The 15,962-nt window shown below is 38.0% G+C and overlaps 1 protein-coding gene across 5 annotated transcripts; it reads left to right on the top strand.

The window, feature by feature from the left end:
- Positions 1–13,200: 13,200 nt before the first annotated feature.
- LOC149921143 (osteoclast-stimulating factor 1-like) lies at positions 13,201–15,044 on the top strand. Of its 5 annotated transcripts, none has more exons than XM_090163115.1 (8): positions 13,201–13,282; positions 13,722–13,844; positions 13,913–13,984; positions 14,148–14,239; positions 14,311–14,430; positions 14,506–14,584; positions 14,654–14,749; positions 14,813–15,044. In XM_090163115.1, exons 2-8 carry the CDS (start codon positions 13,784–13,786, stop codon positions 14,869–14,871), a joined length of 579 nt encoding a protein of 192 aa, XP_090019241.1. In that variant the 5' UTR covers positions 13,201–13,282; positions 13,722–13,783; the 3' UTR covers positions 14,872–15,044. The 5 variants fall into 5 exon arrangements, with proteins under 5 accessions (XP_090019241.1, XP_090019237.1, XP_090019239.1 ...); XM_090163111.1 differs by having other exon boundaries at positions 13,913–14,077; positions 14,813–15,040; XM_090163113.1 differs by lacking the exon at positions 13,201–13,282 and adding an exon at positions 13,368–13,387 and having other exon boundaries at positions 13,913–14,077; positions 14,813–15,041.
- The last annotated feature ends 918 nt before the right edge of the window (positions 15,045–15,962 follow it).

Raw genomic sequence — 15,962 nt, forward strand, 5'->3', positions numbered from 1 at the left:
ATATGAATAATATTGTGGTTATTTATTTAAAATTCTGATAAAAAATGCGAATACTGGTTTGAAAATTGTGAAAAACAAAAGAAACTTTGGTTAGGCTTAGCAATTAACTAATAAAACTCAATATAAGCATATTACTTTAATTAAATAAATAATTTAAATGAAAACTTATTAGATAAAGATCAAATCATAAGATGTATATCCCAAACTTTCCAGAAGTTTTTGAAAAACAATGCAAAAAGGATTAACTAGTTGAATTTACCGCCATAGAAAACTATTAAATATCCCGCTAATTTTTTACATTTAAGGGGGGGCTCAGACAGCGCTCCTAGTGTTAAAAGAAGGTATTCGCGGAAATACATAGGAGAGGAAATCTTTGCCTGGGCCGCTATGAGCGCGAAGCAGATCTCGAGACGGCCGTGCACAAGGTTATATTTACATACATGTTTCCATTATTCCTGAAAATGAATTAAAATCTATTTGGATAGAATTTAAGAATATTTCATTTAATAAATCAATTACCTTAATGTAACGACTTTGCAAACTTCTCTCAAAACGAAAAACGAAAAATCCTTTCGATTGAACAATGAACAATGAAATAATAGAAATCTCGCTAACCCTGGCCCAACTAGCCAGACGAATTTACAATAAGGGCCAGTTTTGATACTTTCAACTTGGTAGTACTTAACCAAATCACGTGACCCCCGATATTTTTCATATTCACCTATTATCACCCAAGAGAGAGACGGAGGAACCAGAGTCTAACAAGCCTAGAAACGAATGTTCCAAAGCTCGGAACCGTAACAATGGGGGATTTTTCCCGCCAAATGTTCCGTCAGCACACCGGTTGACCAAGGGAGTGCAATTCTGAGTATTCGGAAGCTCTCCCTCGTTACCGGCTTTCCAAACGTCAGAATTTTGCCGAGGCTCACTCCCTTTCCTGGATGTACATCCATTTAATTGGAAGGCCTCCCTCGCCAGTTTCCCTGCTCGGGACATTGGCGTTTGATATGTCCGGGTTTCCGACAACCATAACAAACTAAATTCTGGCGCACCGGCCTAAACCTTTCTACGGGATTCTGCTGTAAAATTTGCTGCATTGGTTGAGGGGCGACTGCCGCGCTCGACCAATTAGCAGACTGCCTCTGAATCCTATAATGCCAATAAGGATCCAGAGCAGCTAGGCCTACTCCCATAACACCCAGAGATACCTGGCTAGAATTAGCCGGCACTCCGGTGGCTGCTAAACTCACCGCGCCACCAGTAACAGGTCCTAAAGTTCCCCCGTAAGCCAGAGTTGGCTCTAGGGATTCTAAAGCGGTGGGCGGGGGGCGATAAATGGCTTGCGCGAGAAGGTCAGATTGAATAATCTTGGCCTCGTGCGACAACTCTTTCAGGGTGGCGAATGCCTTTCCCCTTAAGTGATGACGGTATGTCGGGTGACATTGCAGTAAAACTCGAGCTACCTTATCAGCCTCGGTGGCGTTTCCCCCAATACGCCGGTAGTATTCAGCTATACAGTGAATATACTGCGTCAGGGGTTCATCCGCACCTTGAGTTCGGGTATCCAACTCAATTTGGATACGCCTGCCGTAATCGGTGGCTAAATATTCGTGGCGAAATGCCTGACGAAAACCGTTCAAGGAGGGAAACACTCCTTGGAACGACCACCAAAGTGCAGCGGGTCCCCGCATGCACGACGGTAGTACCTGCAAGAGGATATCCCCTTCGCTGTACCCCGTAACCACCTGATACCGGTCGAGAGCCTCCAGGAACTCCAATGGAGACTTCTCGTCGGCCGGACCCATGTAGATCGGCGCTTCTACATTTAACTTAACCCTCGGGATTTAAGCAGCGCGTGCTCCCGCATCCCGGCTGGTCGCATAATCGTCCAAGGCCTCGCGCAAAGCACGAGCCATGACTTGCGCCATATCCTCCTGGGCTGGGTTTCCAGCACCAGTACCCCCTTCATTTTCCAAAACCATTCCGGACCTGGTTTTAATGTTTAAGACCTAAACCGCGACTCTAAAATCCCTAGAGCGGCCTAACCCAAAACCCCACCGGAAAACCCACTGGGAAACAAATGTACCCACAATACACTAATATAAAAATACACTAACACTAAAATTTAACTAACCCATACCCCAAAAATTACACTTAAAAATTAAAATAACATAAACTCTCGTACATTCAACAACTCAGGCCCCACGTTGGGCGCCATTTGTGAAGCCTGGAAATTGTCGGCTTATGTATAAACCATGTACGAGAGTTATACTATAAAATACTCTTTATTAATAATATATATATTTACCAAATATTACAAGGCATGGCACTAAACTTTATCTGGAAGAGATAATACAAAAGATATGACTGGTTAGGTCGGAGTCCGTAACCAAGAGAGAGCTAAACCATTGTCCCGACGTCCCTTATATATAGTATAAATTAAAAGGAAATGAAATTTTCAAAATGGACTATATTGTGTGAAAACAATATACCTAAAGTGGATTAATTTGCTGAATTTCAATTAGATTGGATAGATAACCGAGGCCCCTATAGGCGCGAGGCCCTGTGCTTTTGCACCGGTTGCACTTGCCTGAAACTGCCACAGACTGTAGCTTCAGTAACATAATAAACATAAGTATGACACAGATCGATTTCGGTTAAGCTGTTGGCAAAATTGAAATTTTGTAACAGGAAACACGCCCTTTCTTACAATATCCGTTAGCAAAATAGCTTTCAGTTGCAAATGGTTAGCAATTTTATTTTCTTAACGTTTCTAGTGGCATTCCCCAATAGTTTTTATTTAAGATATTAGACACCATCACTCAGAAACGGTTTAAGTTTTTTAGTTTTTAGAAGCAAAACGGTTATCATTTTAGACTTAATTTGAACATTATTTCAAGAAATATAAACAAGGTCAGCTTCGCTGACCACATTGACGGACGGACGCTGGTAAATGAGCAAGGTAACGGCTCTGTCGCTGCTGAACACTTGAGAGGGGAGATTTTAGATCTTGATAAGAGAACTTGATTACACGCAGCAAGCTTTTCAGTCTGACGACATGCGTTATCAAGCCCTAAACGGGCTTAACTTGTGCTGTTTTAAGTTCGTATTAAAGGCTACCTCCGCAGAGCGAGGAATATGACCTTGACTTCGAATACGCCAGCTCCTATATACGCGTGGCGTGGTCGATCTTATGATACGGTACAAGATTGTCCATCTCACATCACAATATTATTAATTGGAAACCATTAATGCATTGTATATAAACCGTTTTGTGCTTATAATATTTTTACTAAATTGAAAAACATAAATGGTTTTATTTTATCGACAGAATGGTTTATGAAATTTAAATAAACCAAAATGCATTTTCCATCGGGGTCGCGTCAGTAGTTGACAGTTATAACCTTAATGTGATTTTAACCCGGGCATTCCGGAGGAGCTCTAGCTGCATCAGCTAGAGAAACAGGTTACTGAAGGAATGAATAACATCAAAACCTACTTAAATAAGGCTCAATATACTGATGTTATTATAAAAGCATCACCAAAGTATACTTAAAGGGAATTACATTGAATTCAGCTTTGATTAAGCATTGTTTCGAACTTCCATCATGGACACAAAATTAAGTACTTCCCAATCTAACATGCTGGTACTCAGAGTAAGCTCTTTCTCGCTGAAATTGTTGAAAATGTTTGGTGGGCTCTCCATCTTACGGATTTTAGGGGTGTACTGTTTACACGTTACCCGTGCGCGTGACTCCATCAATCAGAAGGTCAATGAGATATTCGCATCCAAACATTTCGACCCCTTTCCCATTCTTAAACTACTTCCCTAAGATTGCCAACACATCAAAATCTTAAAAGGGGATCATAAGGTACAAAGAATTTTGCTTGCCGAATTGGCACCAATTTTTTTAAATTTGCTTGTTAGCCGACAAAATATAACTATTTGCTTTGTTATACATAGAAAGGAGATGAGGTTACATATTTGGTTTACTAATTTCCAGTTTAATTATTCTACAATGGTGTCTAATATCTTAAACGAATGGCATTGAAGAACGCCATTAGAAACGTTAAACAAAAAAACAATTTTATTACAGTTAAGTGTTGCAAAACCAAACGTTGTATCTCAATATAGTAAAAACTCACGTTTTGACCTTTAGCGGTCAAACCGTAATTACCGGCCATCTTTGATCTTAAATGAACTTTTTTTTTGTTCTTCTTTTTCTACTGGAATAGCTTTATATATATTGTAGAACATGTGTGGAAAGTCCCGTGTTTGTATCACAAAGTGCAGTGTAATTTTGTACACCACCCGACAACAAAATTGCTAAATAGTTGTTACTAGCATTTTAAAACGTTGGTTTAATGAACTAAAACATAATTTATAGTGCTTAAACCTAAATATTCGTGATCAGCGTCTTCAGTTATAGTAGAAACGACACAAAAGTCTGTGCCCGTAAGTATCTTCACGAAAATTCAGCGCAATTTCGGAAAACGCGCGTGCAATTCAATTTACTGGGTGGGGTGTTACAAAATTAGTCTTATACTGATAAGACTGATATATTTCGGAAAGAACAAGTTCAGAGCATTGAGTTGGGAATATTAATCTAGAGGTCCAATCAAAACGTCGGATTTCAGTATTTCGCGAAACAAGTATTTAAAAATAAGAATACTGTCGTCTGCTCCCATCGGCGTCCCAAATGACGAGAAAACGTTATCATTCTACCGGTGGCGCCGTCTATCTCTCAATGGTTCGTTCAAATAAGACGCGTTTTCAAGCAAAAAGATTGTTTTCTTCAAAATAATGGATGGCGCCACGGGTCATATGATAACGTTTGCTCGTCATTTTAGAGCAGACGGCACATTCGTATTTTTCAAAAACTTGTTTCGCGGGGAGCAGATTTGATTGGATCTCTAGATTAATATTCCCAACTCAATGGTTCAGAGCTATCGAATGGTGCTTTTTTCAACTTTGTACCTTATAGGTCGCTTATTAGTCGTTTTCGGTGATGACGTCATCAGTCTTATATGACGTATGCCCCCACTTTCTTTATAAGACTTGATGCTTTCTCCTTGTATACCCAAATGGCTAATAGATAGGCCAAGTTTTGATCGTGTACCTTATAGGTTGCTTAATGGGTCTCCGAATGTGACGTCACGTAGCTTATATTTCCCAAAAGCCCCCACTCCGGCCCGTAAGACTTGCAGATATTGGGTACCCGTCAGAAGGGTTTTTCAAAAATGTAATTACCCACCGTGTACCTTATCACTTGCTTATTTTAGCATGGGCTCTTGGACTAGTAGTGAAAACTCGCCGCTGCCGGGAGGGGGGGGGGCTTGAAGAAAAGGGGGATGGTCGTGGTAGACTTTTTTTACACTCGATCGGTAGATCGCGTCCTCTATTATTAAGAATGTACATTTAAAACCGTTGGAAATCACGTGGTAAGTTTGAATCTTTCATGATAATGGATCACACCAGGAATACATATTCCTGATCACACTTATTGTAAAATTAATAGTTAAGAAAATAACTAAGGCCCAACAGAAAAGAAAGATAAAGGTACCTTCCCATTCAGATTTTTGTAATTAAAAAACCACTTGTTATGGCGCTAAAACAATTTACATATTTCTAGAAATGAATTATATATACTTTGTTAATGTTTCACGTTTTCTTGTATTTAATATTTATACATAAGCATTGTCTTAATTTTCTACCGGATCTCCCACGCTTTTCTTGTTTTCAAGAACAGAATAAACACCGTCCGATAGATGGCTACACTGAGTTCAGTTTTCCGTGTCACGTGTTAAACGTCTACCACGAGATCCACCTTTATTTTAACGGCCCCCACAGGTAACAGGAATTACACTGCCTAGCCAGTTCAGACCAATAATTTCCCCTCCTTACTATTCCTTCATGTTGTAGCTCGGCAAATAATTAACCGATTTTACCGACTGTTAGGTTAAGCCTGAATTATGCTAAATAAATGTATTGTTGAAAAAAATAAAATATGTATACCATTGTAAAAACGATTAATATAATAAAAATATTTTAGATTATTTCTAATTTAAAATATATTTTACCCCGTATTATTAAAGGTCAACGCAAGTTCGGTGGCAAAATGTGTGTAAAGTCAGTAAAGTGCGAAATTTACGGTTGACTCTGCCCGCGTCTGAAAAGGTCGAGTGGGGGGTTAGGGGGGATGAAAAGCATGCTTCTTTTTATTTTTTTGTCAGCTCACTTGCGTTGCCCTTTAAAGTATGGTGTTCAAAAGTGTGTTATTTCTATTTAACTCTTCAAACCACATCGTTTGACACAATTTTAATCGAAATCAGTCGATTAGATCGCGAGATATTGTTACACACTTGCGGCACGGTGACCATTTTCCAAGATGGCGGTGAGCCGCATCGTTGGACGCTTGGGGACTTTTGGGACGTTATATAGGACTATAAGTTCCTTTATCGACCCAAAAATGCATAAATACCCTGGACTAGTAGGGTTGACAAGTTGTGACCCTCTGTCAGCGTGTATATAAAAGGAAGGCTCAAGAGGAAGAGTCAAAAGTATGTTGACTGAGAAAATGAGTCTTATGGCATTACAGTTGTATTGCTTAAGCTAGTGCGTAGTTAACCACATTTAAAAACATTGAATAAAAGAAAAATCGACTAAACAAAAATAAAAAACTCTTATTTTGAACCCAGTTCTCTATCGATTCGACCATGAAAGAATTGTAAACACAAAATGAAAATGTGATGTGTTATATAATAAAATTGCTGCTTTCGGACGATATTAAGAATATTTTGCATTACCAAAAATTAAACAATTCCCTACCACGTTTCAGTACCCCCGCCAGGAATTTTTAACACACAGGCCCGGTCTGATTTAAAGACCCCCCCCCCCCCCCCCCTATCTATATATTTTAATTTTGAAATGTCCGATTTTAAAGAATTTTCTTGACTATATTTAAAAATTTTAAATTATGACACTAATATGTTAATTTAAACGTTTTCTTCGGAAAGATAAAATTTTCTGCCCTCGCAATTTTATCAAAGAATGATACTCTTCGATTAGAGCTTTTACCAAATTCGTCAACCACTAAATTAGGGTTTTCTTTTAAACAATTGAAAGTCTAAATTCTGCCATAGTTGTTGGAAGACGTGTTTCTATTCTTTTCAGGGAACTGAAACTTCTTTCTGAAATGGTGTTTGCGACAGGAATGCATTGAACAACCTTGTAGTACTTAACAAGGTCAGGGAAGCCATCTTCCATGGGCATTAAATAGTGGAAGCAGTCGCTTACGCTGTTAAATTTTTTGGGGATAATTAGATTTCTCGCAATTTTAATTTGACTTTTTAAGAAATCAAGGTCGAAATGAAACCTATCGTATGTGTTACAATGTGTTAGGATATCGATTTTGTTTAGGAAGTTCTCAGAGTTAGGGTCAGACGCCATGATACCATTATATAGACCAGAGTTTTCTAATAGCCAGATTTTCATTTCAGAAATAAATTTGTCTATTAATTCGAAATAGGTGGACCTCATCTGGTCTATTAGGGTTTCTGCTTCAGTTTCCCTGGTTCCCGTTGTAATTGTTACCACACTATGTTTTAATCTCCTGTTAGGGATAATTTTACGTTTACGTAAAGCTAATGGTTCGCTGTTACGGTCAGGTATTGCAATAAAAGCCGATCCCGCGATTTTAGTAGCTTCTTCCCAAATAGAATCAAAGCGTTCAGAGTTTCTACAATCTTCTAAGGTCTTGACAGTAGCTTGGCAAATGGCAACGGCTTCCGTAAAAATAACTTTGGAACTTTGTAAATATTCCGACAGGGAATTTGTTACGCCTAATACTTCGTCTAATGCAACGACTAATATTTTGTTGTTAAAGTTATGTAATTGGGATATATACCCACGACACTCAGCAGCCTCGTCGGGTTTTCCGTTTTCAATCAGATTCTCTAAAGTTAAAACTACGGAATCGAGTCTATTTCTAAAATAGTGAATCCCTTTTTTTTGGTCCACCATATCGAGTGTCGCAGCTTTGTGGCATTTTCAGTATGTCGTACCCTAGATCTTCTTGAGAGTTTTCAAAATATTCACTTCTAATAACCGAATTGCTTTGAAAGTTGTAAATGGCTTGAACCAAACCAAGTAATTCCCTAACTGTCGATATTTGGGAGCAACAGTCAACTAAAACTAAATTTAAGCGGTGGGCGTAGCAATTAATGAACGTACGGACAATGGCCACCAACTGCTTCTTCTACTTTAACCCTTACTCCTTTTACGTGTCCACTCATTACACTAGCTCCATCATAAGTCTGTGCAACACAATTCTCCAGTTTGAAACCACCCTCTTTTAAAAGATTTATAATTGCCAAGCTGATACTCTCAGAATCAAACTTGTGTAAATCTGTGAACCCTATAAATCGTTCTACGACACCTATTTCTGCTTTAGTATATCGAATACAAAGACTTAACAGCTCTACTCCCGCGTTGTCTCGTGTTTCGTCAGCTATTACAGAGTAGAATCCACCGGATTCGTTGACCTCTTGAACAATAATTTTTATCACTAAACTTTTGCCAATTATTTCGTTTTGTATGGTGCTGTGCAAATATTTGGCATTATTCAGCATATTATCGCACTTGGCTTTTAAATCAAGATATTTTCTTTTTAAAAGATCTAATATTGCAATAAAGTTTCCCCTATTCCCAATATTGTCGGCGGATGTGTAAGTGTTCCCCTGAAGTGCTAAATCTTTTTGGGCACATAAAATAATCACTTCCACGTGTGTAGATAGGACCTCTCTGCAGTAGCGCCGCGGCGCCAGGAGTTTTTGGGAGATAGGCCAACCATTTGGAGGCCCCACCAAAATTATGGAGGCCCCCCACCACAACTTTTTCAAATCCGTCCACGTGGTATATTAATTGGTTTTTGAAGCAAGTGGTGAAATTTTTGGTTAAAATGGGTACGCGACGAAAAAAGTAGAGTTATTTATGAATTTAAACATTATTAAAAACTGAGTGTGTGTTGATCCTTTTTTGTGTACCGATAACACTTAACAAATGAGTGGTTATTTACTTATTTTTACCACTGAATTCCAGTCTATCAATTTACATTCATTTCTTCAGTACTTCGCATGTACATCCCTTACATCAAAACTTACAACTTTACGAAAATGAATGTACGTAGGTACACTAAGTAAAGTAAGTTTAAGAACCATTAACTTGTAAAGATAAAATTAAAGATACAATTGCGATATAGTAGCGTTCAAGAATAATTAAAACTAAAAAATAAACTACTGTCCAATAAAAGTTACTCGTACCTTTGAAAGGAATAAAAACATCAGTGTCGTACGTTAAGCCAATAACTCGCATTGAATATTGGAAAATTAATAAATAAATAAATTAGTTCGCAAACAAATTGCAGAATTTTTTTATATTAAATAATTTTGAGGCCCATATATTAAATTTTGGAGGCCCCTTAAAGGTCGACTACATAAATCTTCGGTTTACTCTGTCTTTCACTGGAAGTAGGCTTACTGCAATACACATATGCCATGCAGTCAGCCTACTTCCAGTGAAAGACAGAGTAAACCGAAGATTTATGTAGTTGGCCTTTAAGACGACTTTTGGAGGCCCCTACCAAAATTTAAAGTAGGCCCAGGCCTACCCCGGTCTATTTCTGGCGCCGCTACTGCCTCTCTGTTTCTAATAACGTCTAGTCTATTGATCCACGGGATTTGGATTCCATGTAGTCTAAGTACATTTTGTAGGTTAGTTGGTGAGAAGATTTGTTGGAAGTAAAGTGTTCTTCGAATTGTCTCCCCATGTTTTTCCAATCCGAAAATCCCTTTAGAAATGCAGTGTTTCTACTGCCTAAAAAATGACGGCAACAAAAACAATACACTGCATCCTTTGCAACTGAATATTCAATCATTTGATATTTGTCATACCAAGAAGAATTGAAACCTCGATTTTTTCCTCCAATTAATCTTTTAGGAAAAGGATTTAGTTTAGGCGGAAGTGGAAGGCAATCTTTATCTAGACTAATATCCAAGTTATTCAACGCGTGTAAGCCCATTTCTATTCTATTGGACACGTTGTTTGATGTATTTTGTGCATGGTTAGAGTTGGGGTTTGCAATTACTTCTGCAATTTCTCCTTCATGAGTTAGTTCCATTTCCATATCAGTACTGACGTTTGGAAGAACTTCAGCAGTATTACTAAAACAGTGACTGTTATCAGTCCCCAAGGATTCTAAACCCTTTCCCAATTCTTTGACTAGGTTTTTCTCAGAACTATAGTTATGGCTTTGCACCGACGATTTCAAAAAACGTGCCATTGTACCTTCACTGCCTACGTTAACGTAGGCAGCGGTACCTTTCTGACTACTAACGAAACTATCTTCCCTTTTCCGTTTTTCTCGTTTTTGGGACCCAGATAAAAATTTTCTGGTACTCATATTTCAAAATGCTACTATTATATACTAATAGCGAAATAACCTTAAAAATGTTTAAGAAAATAAAGCTTAGTTAAAGCTATGTAGTCTTCAAACAGACTTTTTAATAATAATATCAAAGCCCTGAAAAAAGCTGTTTGAATATATTTTCTAATTAGCCTTGAAAAAGGCTTTTTGAATAATTTAGCTAGAATAGCTAATTCGCCTTGAAAAACGGCTTTTTGAATAATTTAGCTAGAATAGCTAATTAGCCTTGAAAAAGGCTGTTTAAAAATTAGCTTAAAACAGCTAAATAGCCTTTAAAAAGGCTGTTTGGCAAAGTTAGTCTCGGAAGAGACTTTGAAAAAATTTGACTGGGAGAGAATCGAAATTGAGAACTGCCTGTTTGTTCAGGAATCAGGAGCAGAAAACGAAATGAAGAAATGTGCGTTATCTGGGACAAGTCCGACCACCGAAGGTCTAGGTCCTTTCTCTACGATCAGTGGTCACTGATATCACGTGATTTCGCAAAAGGGACAAAGTGTAAAAAAGAAAAAACCCTAATCCCCAGGACGCTCTCTATTCAAAGTAGTGACTGGTACGATGCTTTACGCTTCGACTTCAGCTCCGCGGGAATTTACCTTCGTTTAAGCGTTGCAACGATTTAAGTCGTATTAAAGAAATCCAGTTTCTCACTTTATGCCCCCTTTTGTAGAATTCCTAGAAACTAAGTTTATGTTTATTGTGTTGGTTGGAGCTAACTAACGTAAAATGTAAATAGTTGTATGTAGCTAGCCTGTGTTGCGGCTTAAAAGTCACTCACTGACTTAGCCCATAATTCCTGTAATAACACTTTTTTGAACTAACCAAATAAAGATTATTATTATTAATATTATTAAGTTATCACTGAGGCGAACAGGTGGTTTTTTTTTGCTGCTTTCCTTGCACGACGGACTTCCCCATCCCGGGCCAGTCTTTTGTCGTATACTCTATATCAATGTTAACAGAGTACACTACCAAAAGCAGAAACCCCAGAGTTCGCTGCCTTTGGTTGTGTACTCAAGTAATATTGATTTCGAGTATAGGTGGTTCAAAAGAGAACGTTTTGTTAGGGCCATTTAGGACTCTTGGAAATTGGAATTGAATGGGAGTTCTTTTTTTAGGGGGCTAGATGATCAATTTTTAAAAATAAATAAAATTTAAAAATCACATTTGGAGGCTCCAGAGGCAATTTTTTTAACATAGGCACGTGCCTACTTGTGCCTACTGCTGGCGGGGGCACTGCGCGCGGCCCACGGGTGCCGTTTTCTTCCATCCCTGAGCTATAGAGGTCAAGAATCAGACGATAGTCGACTCTGGACATCCCATCAGCACAGCCGAAATGTTCGCAATTAATAAGACGGTTTCCTACGCACCACAACGAATCCACTGACCCCTGTGCAAATGTGGGCGAATTAATTGGTCTCCCGATAGTAAACGTTTTCTTACCACACACTAAGGCTGCCCTGATAGCCAGAGAGAAAGATTTTGTCCTAAACCAATGGCACCGCGAGTGGCAAACGTTCGTGACTATGGTTCGTGAACAACAGGCCCGATGGGCAGTTCAAGCTTGATCCATCGCTCGAAAGGCTGGCAGTGCTACGGTTGTCCAGATGGCAGGACTCACTATTATTCCGTATCGATTGTGATCGGATACCAACACAATGGACTGCTATTGCGTTTTAAACTGAGGACAGATGCCTTGTGCAGAGGCTGTCGTAACAATCAAACTGAAACGTTGAGACACTTAATCTTTATTCGCGCTGCTGTGGCCGAGCCTCGTGTAAATCTGTTGTCCTCCTTGTCGCGTGGCGTGTTTACTTCAAACATGTCGGGATTAAAGGCGGCTATCCAGTAATTTAAGGTGAACTCCCGTCTCCCAGTCATCACGGACCGTACTCTACTGCGTGCTGTGCATATAAGATAATATCTGTGTCCTCTTTTATTTTTTGCGGAGTTTTGTCCAATTGTTATTTAGATTCAATTTCCATTCACTTACCGCTGTCATTACTTATTGTCATGCACCTTGCTGACGATGGTGTGCAGGCCACTCTGCCACATACACCAAATAATAAAATAAACATAAATATAAACATGTAATTTGGAAGCATTGAATTGGGAATAATACTGCTAGAATTACAATTACGATTTCGGTTGCCATGGCTACGCGGGACCTGGGGGCCTATTCTGTAAATATTCGAAATCCAATTTTCGATCGAAAACTACATTTCGAACTTCGAGATCTCGATGAATGGTATTCAGTAAAGATTTCGAATTAGCATAAATCAATGCAAATTGTCAAAGTCGATCTCGACATGGTATAGGGTATCGAGATCGAATTCCCATTCGAATTTTTACAGAATCGCCCCCCTGTTCTGATAAGACTGTACGAAATTCATCTTTATAATTAGGCGGTAGCGCCATCTCTATTTTGTAAAGTTATATAGCTAAAAATAAATAATTATTAGCTAACTCACCGTAACATGAGTTGAAAAGGATCGTGTTGATAGCATAAAATTATTTTTAAACAACTTCAAAGGTTTGTTTGTTACGAGTAATCATACATTTCAATTTCGCATCAGATTCGCGATAAAATTCAATTGCAATATAGTTGCCATCACTAGAGACAGATGCCACCACGGTAGAACGATAATGTTGATAAAGTCTCCTTATGGAACTAAATTGGTCCCGCGCCAGCCAGATTTAGTTGTACCTCTATTTATTCCCAACTCAATGTTTGGATACTTTGGAAGTTTCGACCGTTTGGAAATGAATTGAAAAACACCCCCAATTCATGGAATAAGCCGGTAATTCAAAGTTTTTATTTGTTTTAAAAACAATTATATCGCTAATGCAACCAATTAACAAGGACCATTGACTGCTCCTATAAAATAGCTCCATCATATCTAACAGTATTTTTATTGCTTACCATATTTTATTATCATTTAAATCCTGTTCTCTAGTAAATGCAGGATATAAATAATTTAACTAGAGCCCCAAAGTTTTAGGTACCATAATTGAAAGCTACATTAATATAATTTTATGCCACCAGTATTGGGATCTAGTCTTGTAGTATGTTAAAGTTAGCTCTTTTTATTTCAATTTTGAATGAACGTTAAACTTAGCTTTCGATAAGTTACTTAATCATCACATAAAAGAAAATGTAGTTGTGCTTAGTTTATTGATTCAATGTTACAACTGTATATATTTTTTAGTTTAAATATTTAATTTTTTATAATTTTGTAGAATCTACATATACAGAGCTAAGAAAAAGTATTAAGAATATTTGTTAAATACATGAAACTATCATGGCATCTTTGGTTCCAACGAGACCTGCCCCTGTTCCACCTAGACCTGCACCAAAACCTGGTAAACGTTATAAAAATGAAATTCTGATATTTCGGGTCTGCATATACATACAAAATAACTTTTTATAGGCCACGTGAAAGTTGTTAGGGCTTTGTATTATTATAAAGCTCAAAACACGGATGAACTAACGTTCGATGAAGGCGATATATTATACATTTTAGACATGACAACGAATCAAAATTGGTGGAAAGCCCGATGTGGAAATTCATCTGGTCTTATTCCTAGCAATTATGGTTTTACAACTTTTTTTAAATTTAGTAAAAAAATGCTGGTATGAAAAGTTTTTAATTATTCTATAAATAGTGGAAGATAGCATGGAAGAAATATTAAACCCATTACACGATGCTGCCAAAAGGGGAAACCTCACATTTTTACAAGAATGCCTTAAAAATAAAGTAATCTGTTTTTTTACGAATGCTACGGGTTATTGGCAATTTTGAATTTAATATATTGTTTGACACTTCAGGTATCAGTGAATGGTCTTGATAAAGCTGGTTGTACAGCGTTACATTGGGCAGCCCATGGAGGGCATGAAAATTGCGTGTTAGAACTTTTAAAAGTGAGTGGAGCTGAAGTCAATGTACAGGTAAATCTTAAAAAACACTTGTGCCACAAATGCTTACCAAGAAAGAAGTAAATGCCTTCTTTTACATTGTTTTAGAATAAATTGGGTGATACCCCTATACACAATGCTGCGTGGAAAGGTCACTCTAACTTAATTGAAATTTTGTTAAAAAATGGTAAGCTTAGCGATACTAGTTTAATATTAAGCATCCCTGTTTTTAATTAATGTTTTTTGTGTTGCATAGGAGCCAAAGTTGATATTCCAAACAATGAGAAGAAAATGCCATTCGATCTAGCTAGAGACCCTCAATGTGCTGCGTTACTAAGGAAAAGGTCAACTTGTAGGTTTTTGCCAATCGTCTTATTTATCAAAGAAAATTACTCATTTTTTTAATTAATCCCAGTGAAACAGTCTATATCACATGCTGATGAAGAGTATGGAAGTTCTGAAGATTCAGATTAATTACCTTACCCATAGTTTTAGAATACTAAATTTTATTAAACATGACAATAATATTGTACATATAACAATGCCTTAGTTCATTCCATTTTTTACCACATTTAACTCTTAAATTCGCTATAGTATTAATTATCTATAATTTTTATATGAAACCCTGTAACAATATTTTTAAAGAAATAAATATCTTATTTACAAAACATGACTAATGTTAAATATACAATATACATTGAAATATACAATAATAATAGTAATCAGCTAGGCTAATACCCATGGGATTACTACTACGCCAATTGGTCTTCTTAGTTTCCATATGTCAAACCAATTGGAGGCTTCTAACTGCAGTGCGGTTATTGACGGTGACTCTGGCTCTCGCATCTATTGCTTGCTCTTTCCAGATTATGTTATCCAACTGGCGGACTGTGGCAGGGCTTCAGGATTTCCTCGATCTCAGTACTTCGCTGAAAACCGTATTCATTTTGGGACCCAATAAGTCAACAAGTGTTTTTACCTTACACAGAAAGACAATTGACTTGGTCAACACCTACACCTACTTAGAAGTCCTGGGTTCAATGGCTGGTGACAGTTAAACATGTATGTCTGCTCATGAACAGAAGCTAACTTCAAAGGCTAATAGTCTTAGGTGGGGCATAAATCATTTATTTGAGAACTTTTATAATACTCTGTTGGTTTAACTCTATGGAAGTCAGTGGCAATGAAGTCTTGTCCCTATCGAAGGAAAAACGATTGCGACTCAGGACTATGCCAAGAGGCCAGCTGATTGGAAGGAGTTAACAGCAGACCCCTGTATGGCGAATGTATCTTGGCTGGAGTACCATGCAGTAGCTTCAAGAAAATTCAAGTACTTGGGTCGTCTCCTGCTTATTCCAAACCACATGCTCCCCAATGTAATGATCAGATCTGTCTGTCCCGCTGGAATCCAACCAACCTTCCTTAAAGGAGTAGAACCCCTAGACAGGGTCTATGGAAGAGGTACTAAGGTAAGGGGATGCCAACAGGGCCGTAGCCAGGTTTTAGAGGTAGACCAGGCGAACCTTAATTTAGGAGGGGCGAGTAGTATTCAGTGCCGTCTTTAT

This window comes from Leiobunum rupestre, chromosome 11 (genome assembly GCF_980474605.1).
Source record: "Leiobunum rupestre chromosome 11, qqLeiRupe1.1.hap1, whole genome shotgun sequence".
NCBI lineage: Eukaryota > Metazoa > Arthropoda > Arachnida > Opiliones > Sclerosomatidae > Leiobunum > Leiobunum rupestre.